The sequence below is a fragment of the Haliotis rufescens genome, unplaced genomic scaffold, assembly GCF_023055435.1.
Source record: "Haliotis rufescens isolate VD_foot unplaced genomic scaffold, xgHalRufe1.0.p SCAF_34, whole genome shotgun sequence".
Taxonomy (NCBI): Eukaryota; Metazoa; Mollusca; class Gastropoda; order Lepetellida; family Haliotidae; genus Haliotis; species Haliotis rufescens.
Genome location: NW_025964046.1, coordinates 2,592,072 through 2,607,327, shown reverse-complemented (window position 1 = coordinate 2,607,327; position 15,256 = coordinate 2,592,072). Strand labels below are relative to the sequence as shown.

The 15,256-nt window shown below is 38.7% G+C and overlaps 2 protein-coding genes across 2 annotated transcripts; both read left to right on the top strand.

Moving 5' to 3' along the window:
* Positions 1 to 2,184: 2,184 nt before the first annotated feature.
* On the top strand, positions 2,185 to 3,255 carry LOC125372042 (toll-like receptor 4). Its single transcript, XM_048380915.1, has one exon. It carries the CDS (start codon positions 2,185 to 2,187, stop codon positions 3,253 to 3,255), a length of 1,071 nt encoding a protein of 356 aa, XP_048236872.1.
* A 6,611-nt stretch (positions 3,256 to 9,866) lies between these two features.
* LOC125372059 (toll-like receptor 4) lies at positions 9,867 to 12,298 on the top strand. Its single transcript, XM_048380945.1, has one exon. It carries the CDS (start codon positions 10,439 to 10,441, stop codon positions 12,263 to 12,265), a length of 1,827 nt encoding a protein of 608 aa, XP_048236902.1. The 5' UTR covers positions 9,867 to 10,438; the 3' UTR covers positions 12,266 to 12,298.
* Positions 12,299 to 15,256: the final 2,958 nt, after the last annotated feature.

The window sequence follows — 15,256 nt, the reverse complement described above, 5'->3', positions numbered from 1 at the left end:
TTGTAAGACTAAAAAAAAAAGCTTCGAGGATTTTAATTAGAACAATAATCAGCATATCCTCTTTTTAAGTAATTCTTATATCATTATGAAAACTGGGGTCGTTGGATTTAGGCGAAGATGATGATGACAGTGTAAATGAAGAAATCACAGTAAAGCATGGCTTGCTTGACTATCTTGATTTGTCCACCACAAGGGATTCGTATCTCAACGCATGATCAATCAGTACCCTTTTACAAATTTAAGCTACCATTTAATCATTTCTTTGTTTTAACAGGAAGTACAGTGCATTGTTTACCAATTAGTAAATTATGTCATTAACGAAAATTGTAAGGGGCTGCATCGTCGTTAGGGGTTGAATAACCATAAAAAAAATGGTCCCTCGTACGGTGATCTTCCTTTTTTCCTGGTTATCTATAGCCTGGTTTAATATTATATACTGTATTATAATTTTCAAAGCGTTTAATGCTCTTAAATACCTTATTCTAGCCATTATATGGCCGATAAACTACCATTTTAACACACTCACTCAATCAATCAATCACTCCAATGTGCTTGCAGGTAGGGAAGTATGTTTTACGGATTCTTTTATTTACATATATTCTTCATACATTCTAGATTTCAACTAAAACTGATCAAGAACTGCAACACGGAACAGAACCGAGATCTATTCAAATTGCCATCACAATGAAGATCATCTGTGGCCTTATCCTGACACTAACTGTGACCTCTTCTACAAGCCAGAAGACATGTCAAATAAAGCCAGACCCCCAGCTTGGTGGTAGCCGTGTTGACTGTCAGAACCTCAACCTTACCTCTGTTCCTGGTGATCTCCCTCTCAACTCTGTCAGTCTGGATCTCAGCGGGAACAACATAATGGTTCTCAGGGACCAGGCGTTTGTGTGTCTTCCCCGATTGTTGTATTTGAACATTGTAAACTGTCAAGTATCAAGGTTGGAAGCAAACGCATTTAAAGGTTTATCCCTCCTTCTCAGTTTACGCCTTAATAACAATAATCTCCAACTGGACAATCACACCTATCCAGAAGATGTCTTCCGTCCTCTACAAAGTCTTACAGAGTTGAACATTGGTAACAACGACTGCCGACTGAGAGGACGTAGAGGAACTACTCCGGATTGGATATTCAAATGGTTAATAAACGTAGAAACACTGACAATTGATACGTTCCAACATGACATATTTGGAGTTGGATTTGGGTATTTGCAAAAACTGGTAACTTTGAATATAGGGACTGGATCTGATGATGACTGTATTTACAGTGCTATTACCGTTTTACAAAACCACACATTCTCCGTTTTTGAGAATACATCTGTTCAGGTGTTGGATGTAAAAGATTCCAAACTTCTTGCATTTCATGCTGGAGCATTTCTACCCTTCAAAAATATTTCCAAAATAGTTCTGGAAAACGTTATGACCTTACCAACTGCTATGGCTCTACGTGCGTTCTATGACCTTAATGGTAAAAACGTATCTCAAGTTCTCATGAGAAATTCCAACAGGTATGTTAGTCGAAATCGAAACCTTCAAAGCAAGTTTATAACCAAGGAAACACTAATTTATCTGACACATATTTGCATCGAACATCTGGATCTCAGCTATACCAACATTATTTACCTTGACGAAAATTTAATACTTGTCCTTTCACGTTGTATTAAATATCTAGATTTATCAAATAACAATATTTTAGGGGATCAATCTACATTTCTCCTGATGAGTTTATGTAAACATCTGTTGTTTTTAGATGCTTCTGATCAACATAAATTTATTAAACGCAGGTATGACTTAGGACAAGGCAGTTTAAAATCTCAAATTAAAGTGACTGACAACGGACTCTATAATCTTAATAGGCACAGAATTAGTCCCGAAAATTGTTCTGTATCAAAGTTAGAATCCTTTGAGGCGGGAATACGTTTTCCTCCTAATCTACGTATCTGTATATTCAGGGGAATAACTGGTTCTTTTGGGGAGTTTTTTATAACGGGTATTACAGGTTCGTCACATTTAGCAAAATTAGATCTGTCCTACAATGGAGCATGGGGCTTTGTAAAGCAAATTAACGGGATGAGCTTCTTAAATGAAGTTGATCTTTCTGGCAATGAAGGTAGGGGGATGACAAAAGATTTCTTGCTCACAATTCCAAATCTGACGTCTCTTGCATTGAACAATATGGGTTTCGACAAGGAAACACTCAGAAGAGGAGGTTCAGTACTGGAGGGACTAAAGACGATGCATGCTTTACGTTATTTAGAGATATTAGGGAATGACATACGGTATATGGATATGGGGTCCATCAGGACACTGATCAGTCTGAATGTGTCCAGAAATAACCTTGTGTCTGTTCCTTTTGAACACAATGACCTGCCTGACCTGCACATCCTGGACCTATCAGTGAACTCCATCACCTACTTTGACGATGACACAATGGATATGTTGGAGAGTCTCGGACAGAAGAACAAGCTGGTCCTGAGGCTGAAGGGAAACCCTCTCTCCTGCTCATGCCAGTCTCTCTTGTTTGTTAGGTGGATATTTGCATCGTCGGTTACCTTTGACAGCAATGGGAACTATTCATGTGTTACTGAATATGGTGCTCTTACAACAACCCATACAGTGTACAACGAGTTTAATTACCACTGGACTTCATGTCAAGGTCGATTTTGGCTGCCAGTCTCCATAACACTGATATGTTTAATAGCTCTTCTACTTGTGTCTGCCATGCTGGTGTCACGGAACTGGACAAGGATTGCACATCACATTTTGGTCCTGATGGGTCGTGGGATCCAGCGGGTCACTAGACAAAACTTCAACAAAGATGCTTACGTAGCCCACTCGGATGAAGAGCTTCAGTTTGTAATGCAAGATCTACGTATAGGACTGGAGGATCTACTTGGACTGAAGCTTATTCTTCCCCACAGAGATTTCCTACCTGGTCCTTACGTAGCTGACCATGTTGTAGAAAGCATTAACAAAAGCTGGAAGACAGTACTTGTTGTGTCCGACGATTTCCTGGATGACCCCTGGTCCTACTTTATCATTAAGTCAACAGCTTACTACATTTCCAACCTCAACCCTAACAGAGTGATTCTGCTCATGGTGGGAAACGTGAACCGTGGTCGACTACCTGAACTGCTGCTGAATGTAACAGACGAGGAGGATATCATCCAACTACATGACTTTCCTGATCCTCAAAGTGATGTATGGGTCCATGTAAGGGACAGAATTCTGACACAAGCAGTATAGGTTGAATGTAAAATAAGTCACTGTTCTAAAACCCTTTTTGTGTAGTATAAATCATCTGGTTCTGTCATATCCAAACTATGTTATTTATTTGAACAGGTACTGCATGAAATACACTTATACTATTTGCCCGTGGGGACCCAGGGTCGGGGGTTGCCTTTTTATCCACCTGCTGGTTGAAAGAGATGGCTAAATTGGGCAACCTGTTTGCCGAAGGTTGCATCCCTGTGTTGCCAGAGAGATGGAATCTGATGGCTGAGTGCCCCGAAATACTGGTCCAAAGACATGTTGTTGAAATACTCGTCCAAACACATGTTGAAATACTCCCCGCCCCCCCCCCCCCCTGTTGTCGAAATAACCGTTCCACCACATGTTGTTGAAATACTCGTCTGACCCCCCTGTTGTTGAAATACTCGTCCCAACACATGTTGTGGAAATACTCGTCCTGTTACGGTAAAAAAATAGCATCTCTAAAATAATTTCTATTATTTTTTTCCAAATTATTAAAGTTTAACATTTTCTTCAATTTTCATTCCAAATTTAGCAGTAAAAAGAGTGTTATTTTATGTATGCTTCAGGATACCAAGGGAGGTAAGTCTGTTAAGGCTTAATGCCATGCTTTTTAGTTTATGCATTGAGAGAATTAGGACCCATGCGGTCAAAAATAAGAAAAGAATGAATTAAAAGAATATGGGTCTGCCAAAATGGTGTGTTTTCATGCATTTGTATTTCTTTTCCATTGTCAATATATTTCTGTAGCAATTTTAATTCCCAAAATGTTGTATTTGTAACTTTTTTTTCTGACGTAAAGATAATGTGTTCAGTTTTCAATCACTAATGTTTACATTCTAGTAAAGTTGTATTTTCATCAAGTATTTTCAATTTAAATTACATCATATAACATTATATTATGCATTTTCGTTCTGTGCAAATGCTCTTCTAATTATTTTGGTACAATTTAATGTCTTTTGTCAACTTTTGTTGTTTCAGTAATTTTCATACATTGTTATTGTTTTGTTTACATATTGAACTGCAAACTTATTATTGTTTATTTTTCCTTTGCAGTCAATCTTCCAACTCCAATGAGGATAAGGTTTTGTGTATTTGTTGATAATTGATGATGATAAGATGTGATACATATTATGAACTTTATTTGAACATGAACTAACAATAAAATTAAATTATATTCTCCATGAAATATGATGTTTGACATATGACACATGTACAATTGAGAAAGAGAATGGAAATGAGAATGTGAATAAAACTTTTGATCTTGGATGAATTGACATTGAAATTTATTGCGATCCTTACACGTCCCAATGTTGTTGAAATATACGTCTGACCCCCTGTTGTTGAAATATACGTCTGACCCCTGTTGTTGAAATATACGTCTGACCACCCTGTTGTTCAAATAAGAGTCTGACCCTGTTTTTGAAATAAACGTCTGACCCCCTGTTCTTGAAATATACGTCTGACCCCCTGTTGGTGAAATATACGTCTGACCCTCTGTTGTTGAAATATACGTCACCCCCCTGTTGTTGAAATATACGTGTGACCACCCTGTTGTTCAAATAAGAGTCTGACCCTGTTGTTGAAATATACGTCTGACCCCCTGTTTTTTTAAATAAACATCTGACCCCCTGTTGTTGAAATAAACGTCTGACCCCCTGTTGTTGAAATATACGTCTGAACCCCTGTTCTTGAAATACTTGTCTGAGCACCTGTTGTTGAAATATACGTCTGATTCCCTGTTTTTGAAAAATACGTCTGACCCCCTGTTGTTGAAATAAACGTCTGACCCCCTGTTGTTGAAATATACGTCTGACCCCCTGTTGGTGAAATATACGTCTGACCCCCTGTTGGTGAAATATACATCTGACCCCCTGTTGGTGAAATTAACGTCACACCCCCTGTTATTGAAATATACGTCTGACCACCCTGTTGTTGAAATAAACGTCTGACCCCGTTGTTGAAATATACGTCTGACCACCTGTTTTTGAAATAAACATCTGACCCCCTGTTGTTGAAATAAACGTCTGACCCCCTGTTGTTGAAATATACGTCTGACCCCCTGTTGGTGAAATATACGTCTGACCCCCTGTTGGTGAAATAAACGTCACACCCCCTGTTATTGAAATATACGTCTGACCACCCTGTTGTTGAAATAAACGTCTGACCCCGTTGTTGAAATATACGTCTGACCCCCTGTTTTTGAAATAAACATCTGACCCTCTGTTGTTGAAATAAACGTCTGACCCCCTGTTGTTGAAATATACGTCTGAACACCTGTTCTTGACATACATGTACTTGTCTGAGCACCTGTCGTTGAAATATACGTCAGACCCCCTGTTCTTGAAATATACGTCTGATCCCCTGTTTTTGAAATAAACATCTGACCCCCTGTTGTTGAAATATACGTCACACCCCCTGTTTCTAAATACTTGTCTGAGCCCCTGTTGAAATATACGTCAGACCCCCTGTTGTTGAAATATACGTCAGACCCCCTGTTGTTGAAATATACGTCTGACCCCTGTTTTTGAAATAAACGTCTGACCCTCTGTTGTTGAAATATACGTCTGACTCCCCTGTTCTTCAAATACTTGTCTGACCCCCTGTTGTTGAAATATACGTGTGATCCCCCTGTTGTTGAAATAAACGTCTGACCCCCTGTTTTTTAAATAAACGTCTGACCCCCTGTTGTTGATATAAACTTCTGACCCCCTGTTGTTGAGATAAAATGTCTCACCCCCTGTTGTTGAAACGTACGTCAGACCCCTTGTTGTTTAAATATACGTCTGACCCCCTGTTGTTGAAATATACGTATGACCCCCTGTTGTTGAAATATACGTATGACCCCCTGGTTTTGAAATATATGTCTGAGCCCCTGTTGTTGAAATACTTGTCTGAGCCCATGTTGTTGAAACATACGTCACACCCCCTGTTGTTGAAATATACGTCTTACCCCTGTTGTTGAAATACACGTGTGACCCCCCTGTTGTTGAAATATACGTCTGACACCCCTCTTTTTGAAATAAACGTCTGAGCCCCTGTTGTTGAAATATACGTTTGACCCGATGTTGTTGAAACAGTCGTCCGATCCCCCGTTGTTGAAATATACGTCTGACCCCCTGTTGTTGAAATACTCGTCCGACCACAGGTTGTTGAAATACCCGTCCAACCACATGTTGTTGAAATACCCGTCCAACCACATGCTGTTGAAGTACTCGTCCCACCACATGTTGTTGAAATACTTGCATGCCCCCTCAACTGCCCTCAGCTGAAATGGTCTTTTCAAACACAAACAGCCAGAATACGGCGCCCTTGTGTAAACACATACATTCACTGAAGGTTAGTTTCATCATGTGCAATATGTGCCACACCCACCTCTTACAAAATCCTATGCTTTGAGATGACTCAGCCCTCGCAATATATGTACATTGTACACACATCAACGCACAAGTATTTATACACCAGTCGCACATAACCAAGGTCACCCAACGCGAGGAACATGATAGCAGGTACGTCTATTGAAGCAAATGTTATGTTATACACACTATCCGAAGAATCAGTATGTGTCCTATGTGCAGCAGGATGTCACTAGCATTGGGTTTGGAAATGTTTATCAACCAGCCTCAATCAGGACACGAGAGGGGTAAGGGCTTTGTTTATTCCTTGTGAGAAACGTCGTAGCAGGTACGCCTATTGAAAGAATCGTTATGTTAAGTGTGTTACAAGTATTTGTCCTTATAGAGTCCGATACTGATTTTTCACACGGAAGTAAGAATTAACGAGGACTTACATGATCCCTGGTAATTGGTTTTACTGTTATTCCAACCCAAACCATGAAGTGTTTTATCTAGCTCATATGTATACCGGAGGAACTTCAACCTTTCATGCAACAATGTGGACTTACAGAATCTGTGATTTGATCATCAAACCTTTTTTATATGGCCAACTTGCGAGCGTTCACGATGTCTTAATATGCTACCCTGAATGAGGCAATAAGGGGAGTGTACTCCAACACTGTTAATCATCTCAGGCGACTGCTTGGAAATCAAATATTTTTGCTTCAAATATACCAACAAAAAATTTCACACACAAAATAATAGAGAAAAAAGCATAGTTTCAAGAAGTATTTATCTACTTTATTCCCGCCGTGATATACATCTTATAATTTCCAACATTGAAATTGTTGAGTCCAACCATCCATGTCCTTCTTGCATAATTTCCAGTTATTATGACATGATTTATTGTTTGTTGAAAATACGGTGAAAGGATTATTTTTTTTAAAAAAACATGAGTAAATTAGAAATGATGTCAAAATATAAGTTATTTTTGTTCCAAATTCTTAAGGACATAATAACAGATTCACAATATTTTCTTACGATGACACTGGCAATGAGTTTTCAAAACCCATTCAAATAAAGTGCAACATATTGTCTTACATAATTATAGGACATTCACTGTTGGAATTTGTCCTACTTTTGGAGAGTATGTGTAAGTTTACTGTCACAAGTCGTCTTGTGATCTGTGATTTGATCATCAAACCTTTTTTATATGGCCAACTTGCGAGCGTTCACGATGTCTTAATATGCTACCCTGAATGAGGCAATAAGGGGAGTGTACTCCAACACTGTTAATCATCTCAGGCGACTGCTTGGAAATCAAATATTTTTGCTTCAAATATACCAACAAAAAATTTCACACACAAAATAATAGAGAAAAAAGCATAGTTTCAAGAAGTATTTATCTACTTTATTCCCGCCGTGATATACATCTTATAATTTCCAACATTGAAATTGTTGAGTCCAACCATCCATGTCCTTCTTGCATAATTTCCAGTTATTATGACATGATTTATTGTTTGTTGAAAATACGGTGAAAGGATTATTTTTTTTAAAAAAACATGAGTAAATTAGAAATGATGTCAAAATATAAGTTATTTTTGTTCCAAATTCTTAAGGACATAATAACAGATTCACAATATTTTCTTACGATGACACTGGCAATGAGTTTTCAAAACCCATTCAAATAAAGTGCAACATATTGTCTTACATAATTATAGGACATTCACTGTTGGAATTTGTCCTACTTTTGGAGAGTATGTGTAAGTTTACTGTCACAAGTCGTCTTGCCTTATCTGTAATTACAATATATTGTCAATGATCTCGAGCTCATATCACAAAATGTCCACATGTGGAACGAGTCGTTCAGACTACAGTACCCTTCTTTGAGTGGCATTTAGAAGTTGGAGTGATGAAGTAAGACGAGTTCTATGGATGAACAACTTCTTTATTACAATTAGTGCGACGTTTCGGTGTAGATCCTAACACGTTTATCAAGCAAGTATCCGTTTAAGAGACAATACGTCGGTCACCGAATCTTACCAACATGACATAAAAAAGGAAGGAGAATAGACTCGACGGCCTTTGTTAACATAACCTGATATAAGCTTCGAAGGTGCACTCGCTGTAACCTGATAGATATGAATGGGTGGCCAGCCAAGCAAAGAGATTTCGCCCCACGGGACAATGTCAATTACATTCCCAAACGCAGTTTCAACATAAGCTCCTGCTTTGTAAGCCAGTCTACCATAAGAAGTTGTATTCAGTGGCATAATTTCGTTCATAAATATTGTTATGTCACAAATCTTTTATAGAAAATTCAGGTAGAACATGTTAAATAGAAAACACTGTTACTTTCGCTTAACTAGTATTTTCTAACATAGCTGAGTCTGTTTTTTTAGAAACCAAATTTGAGCTTTGTAATACTAAAAAATAAAGCTTCGAGGATTTTAATTAGTAAAATATCAGCATATCCTTTTTTTAAGTAATTCTTATATCATTATGAAAACTTGGGTCGTTGGATTTAGGCGAAGATGATGATGACAGTCTAGATGAAGAAATCACAGTAAAGCATGGCTTGCTTGACTATCTTGATTTGTCCACCACAAGGGATTCGTATCTCAACGCATGATCAATCAGTACCCTTTTACAAATTTAAGCTACCATTTAATCATTTCTTTGTTTTAACAGGAAGTACAGTGCATTGTTTAACAATTAGTAAATAATGTCATTAACGAAAATTGTAAGGGGCTGCATCGTCGTTAGGGGTTGAATAACCATAAAAAAAATAGTCCCTCGTACAGTGATCTTATTTTTTTTCTGGTTATCTATAGCCTGGTTTAATATTATATACTGTATTATAATTTTCAAAGCGTTTAATGCTCTTAAATACCTTATTCTAGCCATTATATGGCCGATAAACTACCACTTTAACACACTCACTCAATCATTCAATCACTCCAATGTGCTTGCAGGCAGGGAAGTGTGTTTTACGGATTCTTTTATTTACATATATTCTTCATACATTCTAGATTTCAACTAAAACTGATCAAGAACTGCAACACGGAACAGAACCGAGATCTATCCAAATTGCCATCACAATGAAGATCATCTGTGGCCTTATCCTGACACTAACTGTGACCTCTTCTACAAGCCAGAAGACATGTCAAATAAAGCCAGACCCCCAGCTTGGTGGTAGCCGTGTTGACTGTTAGAACCTCAACCTTACCTCTGTTCCCTCTGTACCTCTGTTCCCTCTCAACTCTGTCAGTCTGGATCTCAGCGGGAACAACATAACAGTTCTCAGGGACCAGGCGTTTGTGTGTCTTCCCCGATTGTTGTATTTGAACATTGTAAACTGTCAAGTATCAAGGTTGGAAGCAAACGCATTTAAAGGTTTATCCCTCCTTCTCAGTTTACGCCTTAATAACAATAATCTCCAACTGGACAATCACACCTATCCAGAAGATGTCTTCCGTCCTCTACAAAGTCTTACAGAGTTGAACATTGGTAACAACGACTGCCGACGTAGAGGAACTACTCCGGATTGGATATTCAAATGGTTAATAAACGTAGAAACACTGACAATTGATACGTTCCAACATGACATATTTGGAGTTGGATTTGGGTATTTGCAAAAACTGGTAACTTTGAATATAGGGACTGGATCTGATGATGACTGTATTTATTGTGCTATTACCGTTTTACAAAACCACACATTCTCCGTTTTTGAGAATACATCTGTTCAGGTGTTGGATGTAAAAGATTCCAAACTTCTTGCAATTCATGTTGGAGCATTTCTACCCTTCAAAAATATTTCCAAAATAGTTCTGGAAAACGTTATGACCTTACCAACTGCTATGGCTCTACGTGCGTTCTATGGCCTTAATGGTAAAAACGTATCTCAAGTTCTCATGAGAAATTCCAACAGGTATGTTAGTCGAAATCGAAACCTTCAAAGCCAGCTTATAACCAAGGAAACACTAATTTATCTGACACATATTTGCATCGAACATCTGGATCTCAGCTATAACAACATTATTTACCTTGACGAAAATTTAATACTTGTCCTTTCACGTTGTATTAAATATCTAGATTTATCAAATAACAATATTTTAGGGGATCAATCTACATTTCTCCTGATGAGTTTATGTAAACATCTGTTGTTTTTAGATGCTTCTGATCAACATAAATTTATTAAACGCAGGTATGACTTAGGACAAGGCAGTTTAAAATCTCAAATTAAAGTGACTGACAACGGACTCTATAATCTTAATAGGCACAGAATTAGTCCCGAAAATTGTTCTGTATCAAAGTTAGAATCCTTTGAGGCGGGAATACGTTTTCCTCCTAATCTACGTATCTGTATATTCAGGGGAATAACTGGTTCTTTTGGGGAGTTTTTTATAACGGGTATTACAGGTTCGGCACATTTAGCAAAATTAGATCTGTCCTACAATGGAGCATGGGGCTTTGTAAAGCAAATTAACGGGTTGAGCTTCTTAAATGAAGTTGATCTTTCTGGCAATGAAGGTAGGGGGATGACAAAAGATTTCTTGCTCTCATTTCCAAATCTGACGTCTCTTGCGTTGAACAATATGGGTTTCGACAAGGAAACACTCAGAAGAGGAGGTTCAGTACTGGAGGGACTAAAGACGATGCGTGCTTTACGTTATTTAGAGATAGTAGGGAATGACATACGGTATATGGATATGGGGTCCATCAGGACACTGATCAGTCTGAATGTGTCCAGAAATAACCTTGTGTCTGTTCCTTTTGAACACAATGACCTGCCTGACCTGCACATCCTGGACCTATCAGTGAACTCCATCACCTACTTTGACGATGACACAATGGATATGTTGGAGAGTCTCGGACAGAAGAACAAGCTGGTCCTGAGGCTGAAGGGAAACCCTCTCTCCTGCTCATGCCAGTCTCTCTTGTTTGTTAGGTGGATATTTGCATCGTCGGTTACCTTTGACGGCAATGGGAACTATTCATGTGTTACTGAATATGGTGCTCTTACAACAACCCACACAGTGTACAACGAGTTTAATTACCACTGGACTTCATGTCAAGGTCGATTTTGGCTGCCAGTCTCCATAACACTGATATGTTTAATAGCTCTTCTACTTGTGTCTGCCATGCTGGTGTCACGGAACTGGACAAGGATTGCACATCACATTTTGGTCCTGATGGGTCGTGGGATCCAGCGGGTCACTAGACAAAACTTCAACAAAGATGCTTTCGTAGCCCACTCGGATGAAGAGCTTCAGTTTGTAATGCAAGATCTACGTATAGGACTGGAGGATCTACTTGGACTGAAGCTTATTCTTCCCCACAGAGATTTCCTACCTGGTCCTTACGTAGCTGACCATGTTGTAGAAAGCATTAACAAAAGCTGGAAGACAGTACTTGTTGTGTCCGACGATTTCCTGGATGACCCCTGGTCCTACTTTATCATTAAGTCAACAGCTTACTACATTTCCAACCTCAACCCTAACAGAGTGATTCTGCTCATGGTGGGAAACGTGAACCGTGGTCGACTACCTGAACTGCTGCTGAATGTAACAGACGAGGAGGATATCATCCAACTAGATGACTTTCCTGATCCTCACAGTGATGTATGGGTCCATGTAAGGGACAGAATTCTGACACAAGCAGTATAGGTTGAATGTAAAATATGTCACTGACTGAAACCCTTTTTGTGTAGTATAAATCATCTGGTTCTGTCATATCCAAACTATGTTATTTATTTGAACAGTTACTGCATGAAATATACTTATACTATTTGCCCGTGGGGACCCAGGGTCGGGGGTTGCCCCTTTTATCCACCTGCTGGTTGAAAGAGATGGCGAAATTGGGCAACCTGTTTGCCGAAGGTTGCATCCCTGTGTTGCCAGAGATATGGAATCAGATGGCTGAGTGCCAAACACTGGTCCAAACACATGTTGTTGAAATACTCGTCCAAACACATGTTGAAATACTCGTCTGCCCCCCCTGTTGTCGAAATAACAGTTCCACCACATGTTGTTGAAATACTCGTCTTACACCCCTGTTGTTGAAATACTCGTCCCAACACATGTTGTGGAAATACTCGTCCTGTTACGGTAAAAAAATAGCATCTCTAAAATAATTTTTATTATTTTTTCCAAATTATTAAAGTTTAAAATTTTCTTCAATTTTCATTCCAAATTTAGCAGTAAAAAGAGTGTTATTTTATGTATGCTTCAGGATACCAAGGGAGGTAAGCCTGTTAAGGCTTCATGCCATGCTTTTTAGTTAATGCATTGAGAGAACTAGGTCCCATGCGGTCAAAAATAAGAAAAGAACGAATTAAAAGAATATGGGTCTGCCAAAATGGTGTGTTTTCATGCATTTCTTTTCCATTGTCAATATATTTCTGTAGCAATTTTAATTCCCAAAATGTTGTATCTGTAACTTTTTTTTCTGACGTAAAGATAATGTGTTCAGTTTTCAATCACTAATGTTTACATTCTAGTAAATTCAAAGTTGTATTTTCATCAAGTATTTTCAATTTAAATTGCATCATATAACATTATATTATGCTTTTTCTTTCTGTGCAAATGCTCTTGTTATTATTTTGGTACACTTTAATGTCTTTTGTCAACTTTTGTTGTTTCAGTAATTTTCCTACATTGTTATTGTTTTGTTTACATATGGAACTGCAAACTTATTATTGTTTATTTTTCCTTTGCAGTCAATCTTCCAACTCGATCGAGGATAAGGTTTTGGGTATTTGTTAATAATTGATGATGATAAGATGTGATACATATTATGAACTTTATTTGAACATGAACTAACAATAAAATTGAATTATATTCTCCATGAAATATGATGTTTGACATATGACACATTTACAATTGAGAATGAGAATGGAAATGAGAATGTGAATAAAACTTTTGATCTTGTATGAATTGACATTGAAATTTATTCCGATCCTTACACGTCCCAATGTTGTTGAAATATACGTCTGACCCCCTGTTGTTGAAATATACGTCTGACCCCTGTTGTTGAAATATACGTCTTACCCTCTGTTGGTGAAATATACGTCTGACCCCCTGTTGTTGAAATATACGTCACACCCCCTGTTGTTGAAATATACGTGTGACCACCCTGTTGTTCAAATAAACGTCTGACCCCGTTGTTGAAATATACGTCTGACCCCCTGTTTTTTTTAAATAAACATGTGACCCCCTGTTGTTGAAATTTACGTCTGAACCCCTGTTCTTGAAATACTTGTCTGAGCACCTGTTGTTGAAATATACGTCAGACCCCCTGTTCTTGAAATATACGTCTAATCCCCTGTTTTTGAAAAATACGTCTGACCCCCTGTTGTTGAAATAAACGTCTGACCCCCTGTTCGTGAAATATACGTCTGACCCCCTGTTGGTGAAATATACGTCTGACCCCCTGTTGGTGAAATATACATCTGACCCCCTGTTGTTAAAATATACGTCACACCCCCTGTTGTTGAAATATACGTGTGACCACCCCGTTGTTGGATTATACGTCTGACCCCCTGTTTTTGAAATAAACATCTGACCCCCTGTTGTTGAAATATACGTCTGAACCCCTGTTCTTGAAATACTTGTCTGAGCACCTGTTGTTGAAATATACGTTGGACCCCCTGTTGTTGAAATATACGTCTGATCTCCTGTTTTTCAAATAAACGTCTGACCCCCTGTTGTTGAAATAAACGTCTGACCCCCTGTTGTTGAAATATATGTCTGACCCCTTGTTGTTGAAATATACGTCTGACCCCCTGTTGGTGAATTATACGTCTGACCCCCTGTTGGTGACATATACATCTGACCCCCTGTTGTTGAAATATACGTCTGAACCCCTGTTCTTGAAATACTTTTCTGAGCCCATGTTGTTGAAATATACTTCAGACCCCCTGTTGTTGAAATATACGTCACACCCCCTGTTGTTGAAATATACGTGTGACCACCCCGTTGTTGGATTATACGTCTGACCCTCTGTTTTTGAAATAAACATCTGACCCCCTGTTGTTGAAATATACGTCTGAACCCCTGTTCTTAAAATACTTGTCTGAGCACCTGTTGTTGAAATATACGTCAGACCCCCTGTTGTTGAAATAAACGTGTGACCCCCCTGTTGTTGAAATAAACGTCTGACCCCCTGTTGTTGAAATATATGTCTGACCCCTTGTTGTTGAAATATACGTCTGACCCCCTGTTGGTGAAATATACGTCTGACCCCCTGTTGGTGAAATATACATCTGACCCCCTGTTGTACAATAACTCGTCCGATCCCATGTTGTTGAAATATACGTCAGACCCCCAGTTGTTGAAATAAACGTCTGCCCCTACCCCCCCCCCCCCCCCCCCACCCCCACCCCACCCCACCCCCACCCCCCTCCACCCCCTTTTGTAAATAAACGTATGCGTCTGACCCCCTGTTCTTGAAATATACGTCTGACCCCCTGTTTTTCAAATAAACGTCTGACCCCCTGTTATTGAAATATACGTCTGACCCTCTGTTTTTGAAATAAACGTTTGACCCCCTCTTGTTGAAATATACGTCTGAAACCCTCTTCTTGAAATATATGTCAGACCCCCGCCCCCCTGTTTTTTAAATAAACGTCAGACCCCCTGTTGTTGAAATATACGTCT

What these genes read in the sequence shown, in the direction of transcription:
- LOC125372042 (XM_048380915.1), top strand. Translation starts at nt 2,185, where the DNA reads ATGGGTTTCGACAAGGAAACACTCAGAAGAGGAGGTTCAGTACTGGAG.
- LOC125372059 (XM_048380945.1), top strand. Translation starts at nt 10,439, where the DNA reads ATGACCTTACCAACTGCTATGGCTCTACGTGCGTTCTATGGCCTTAAT.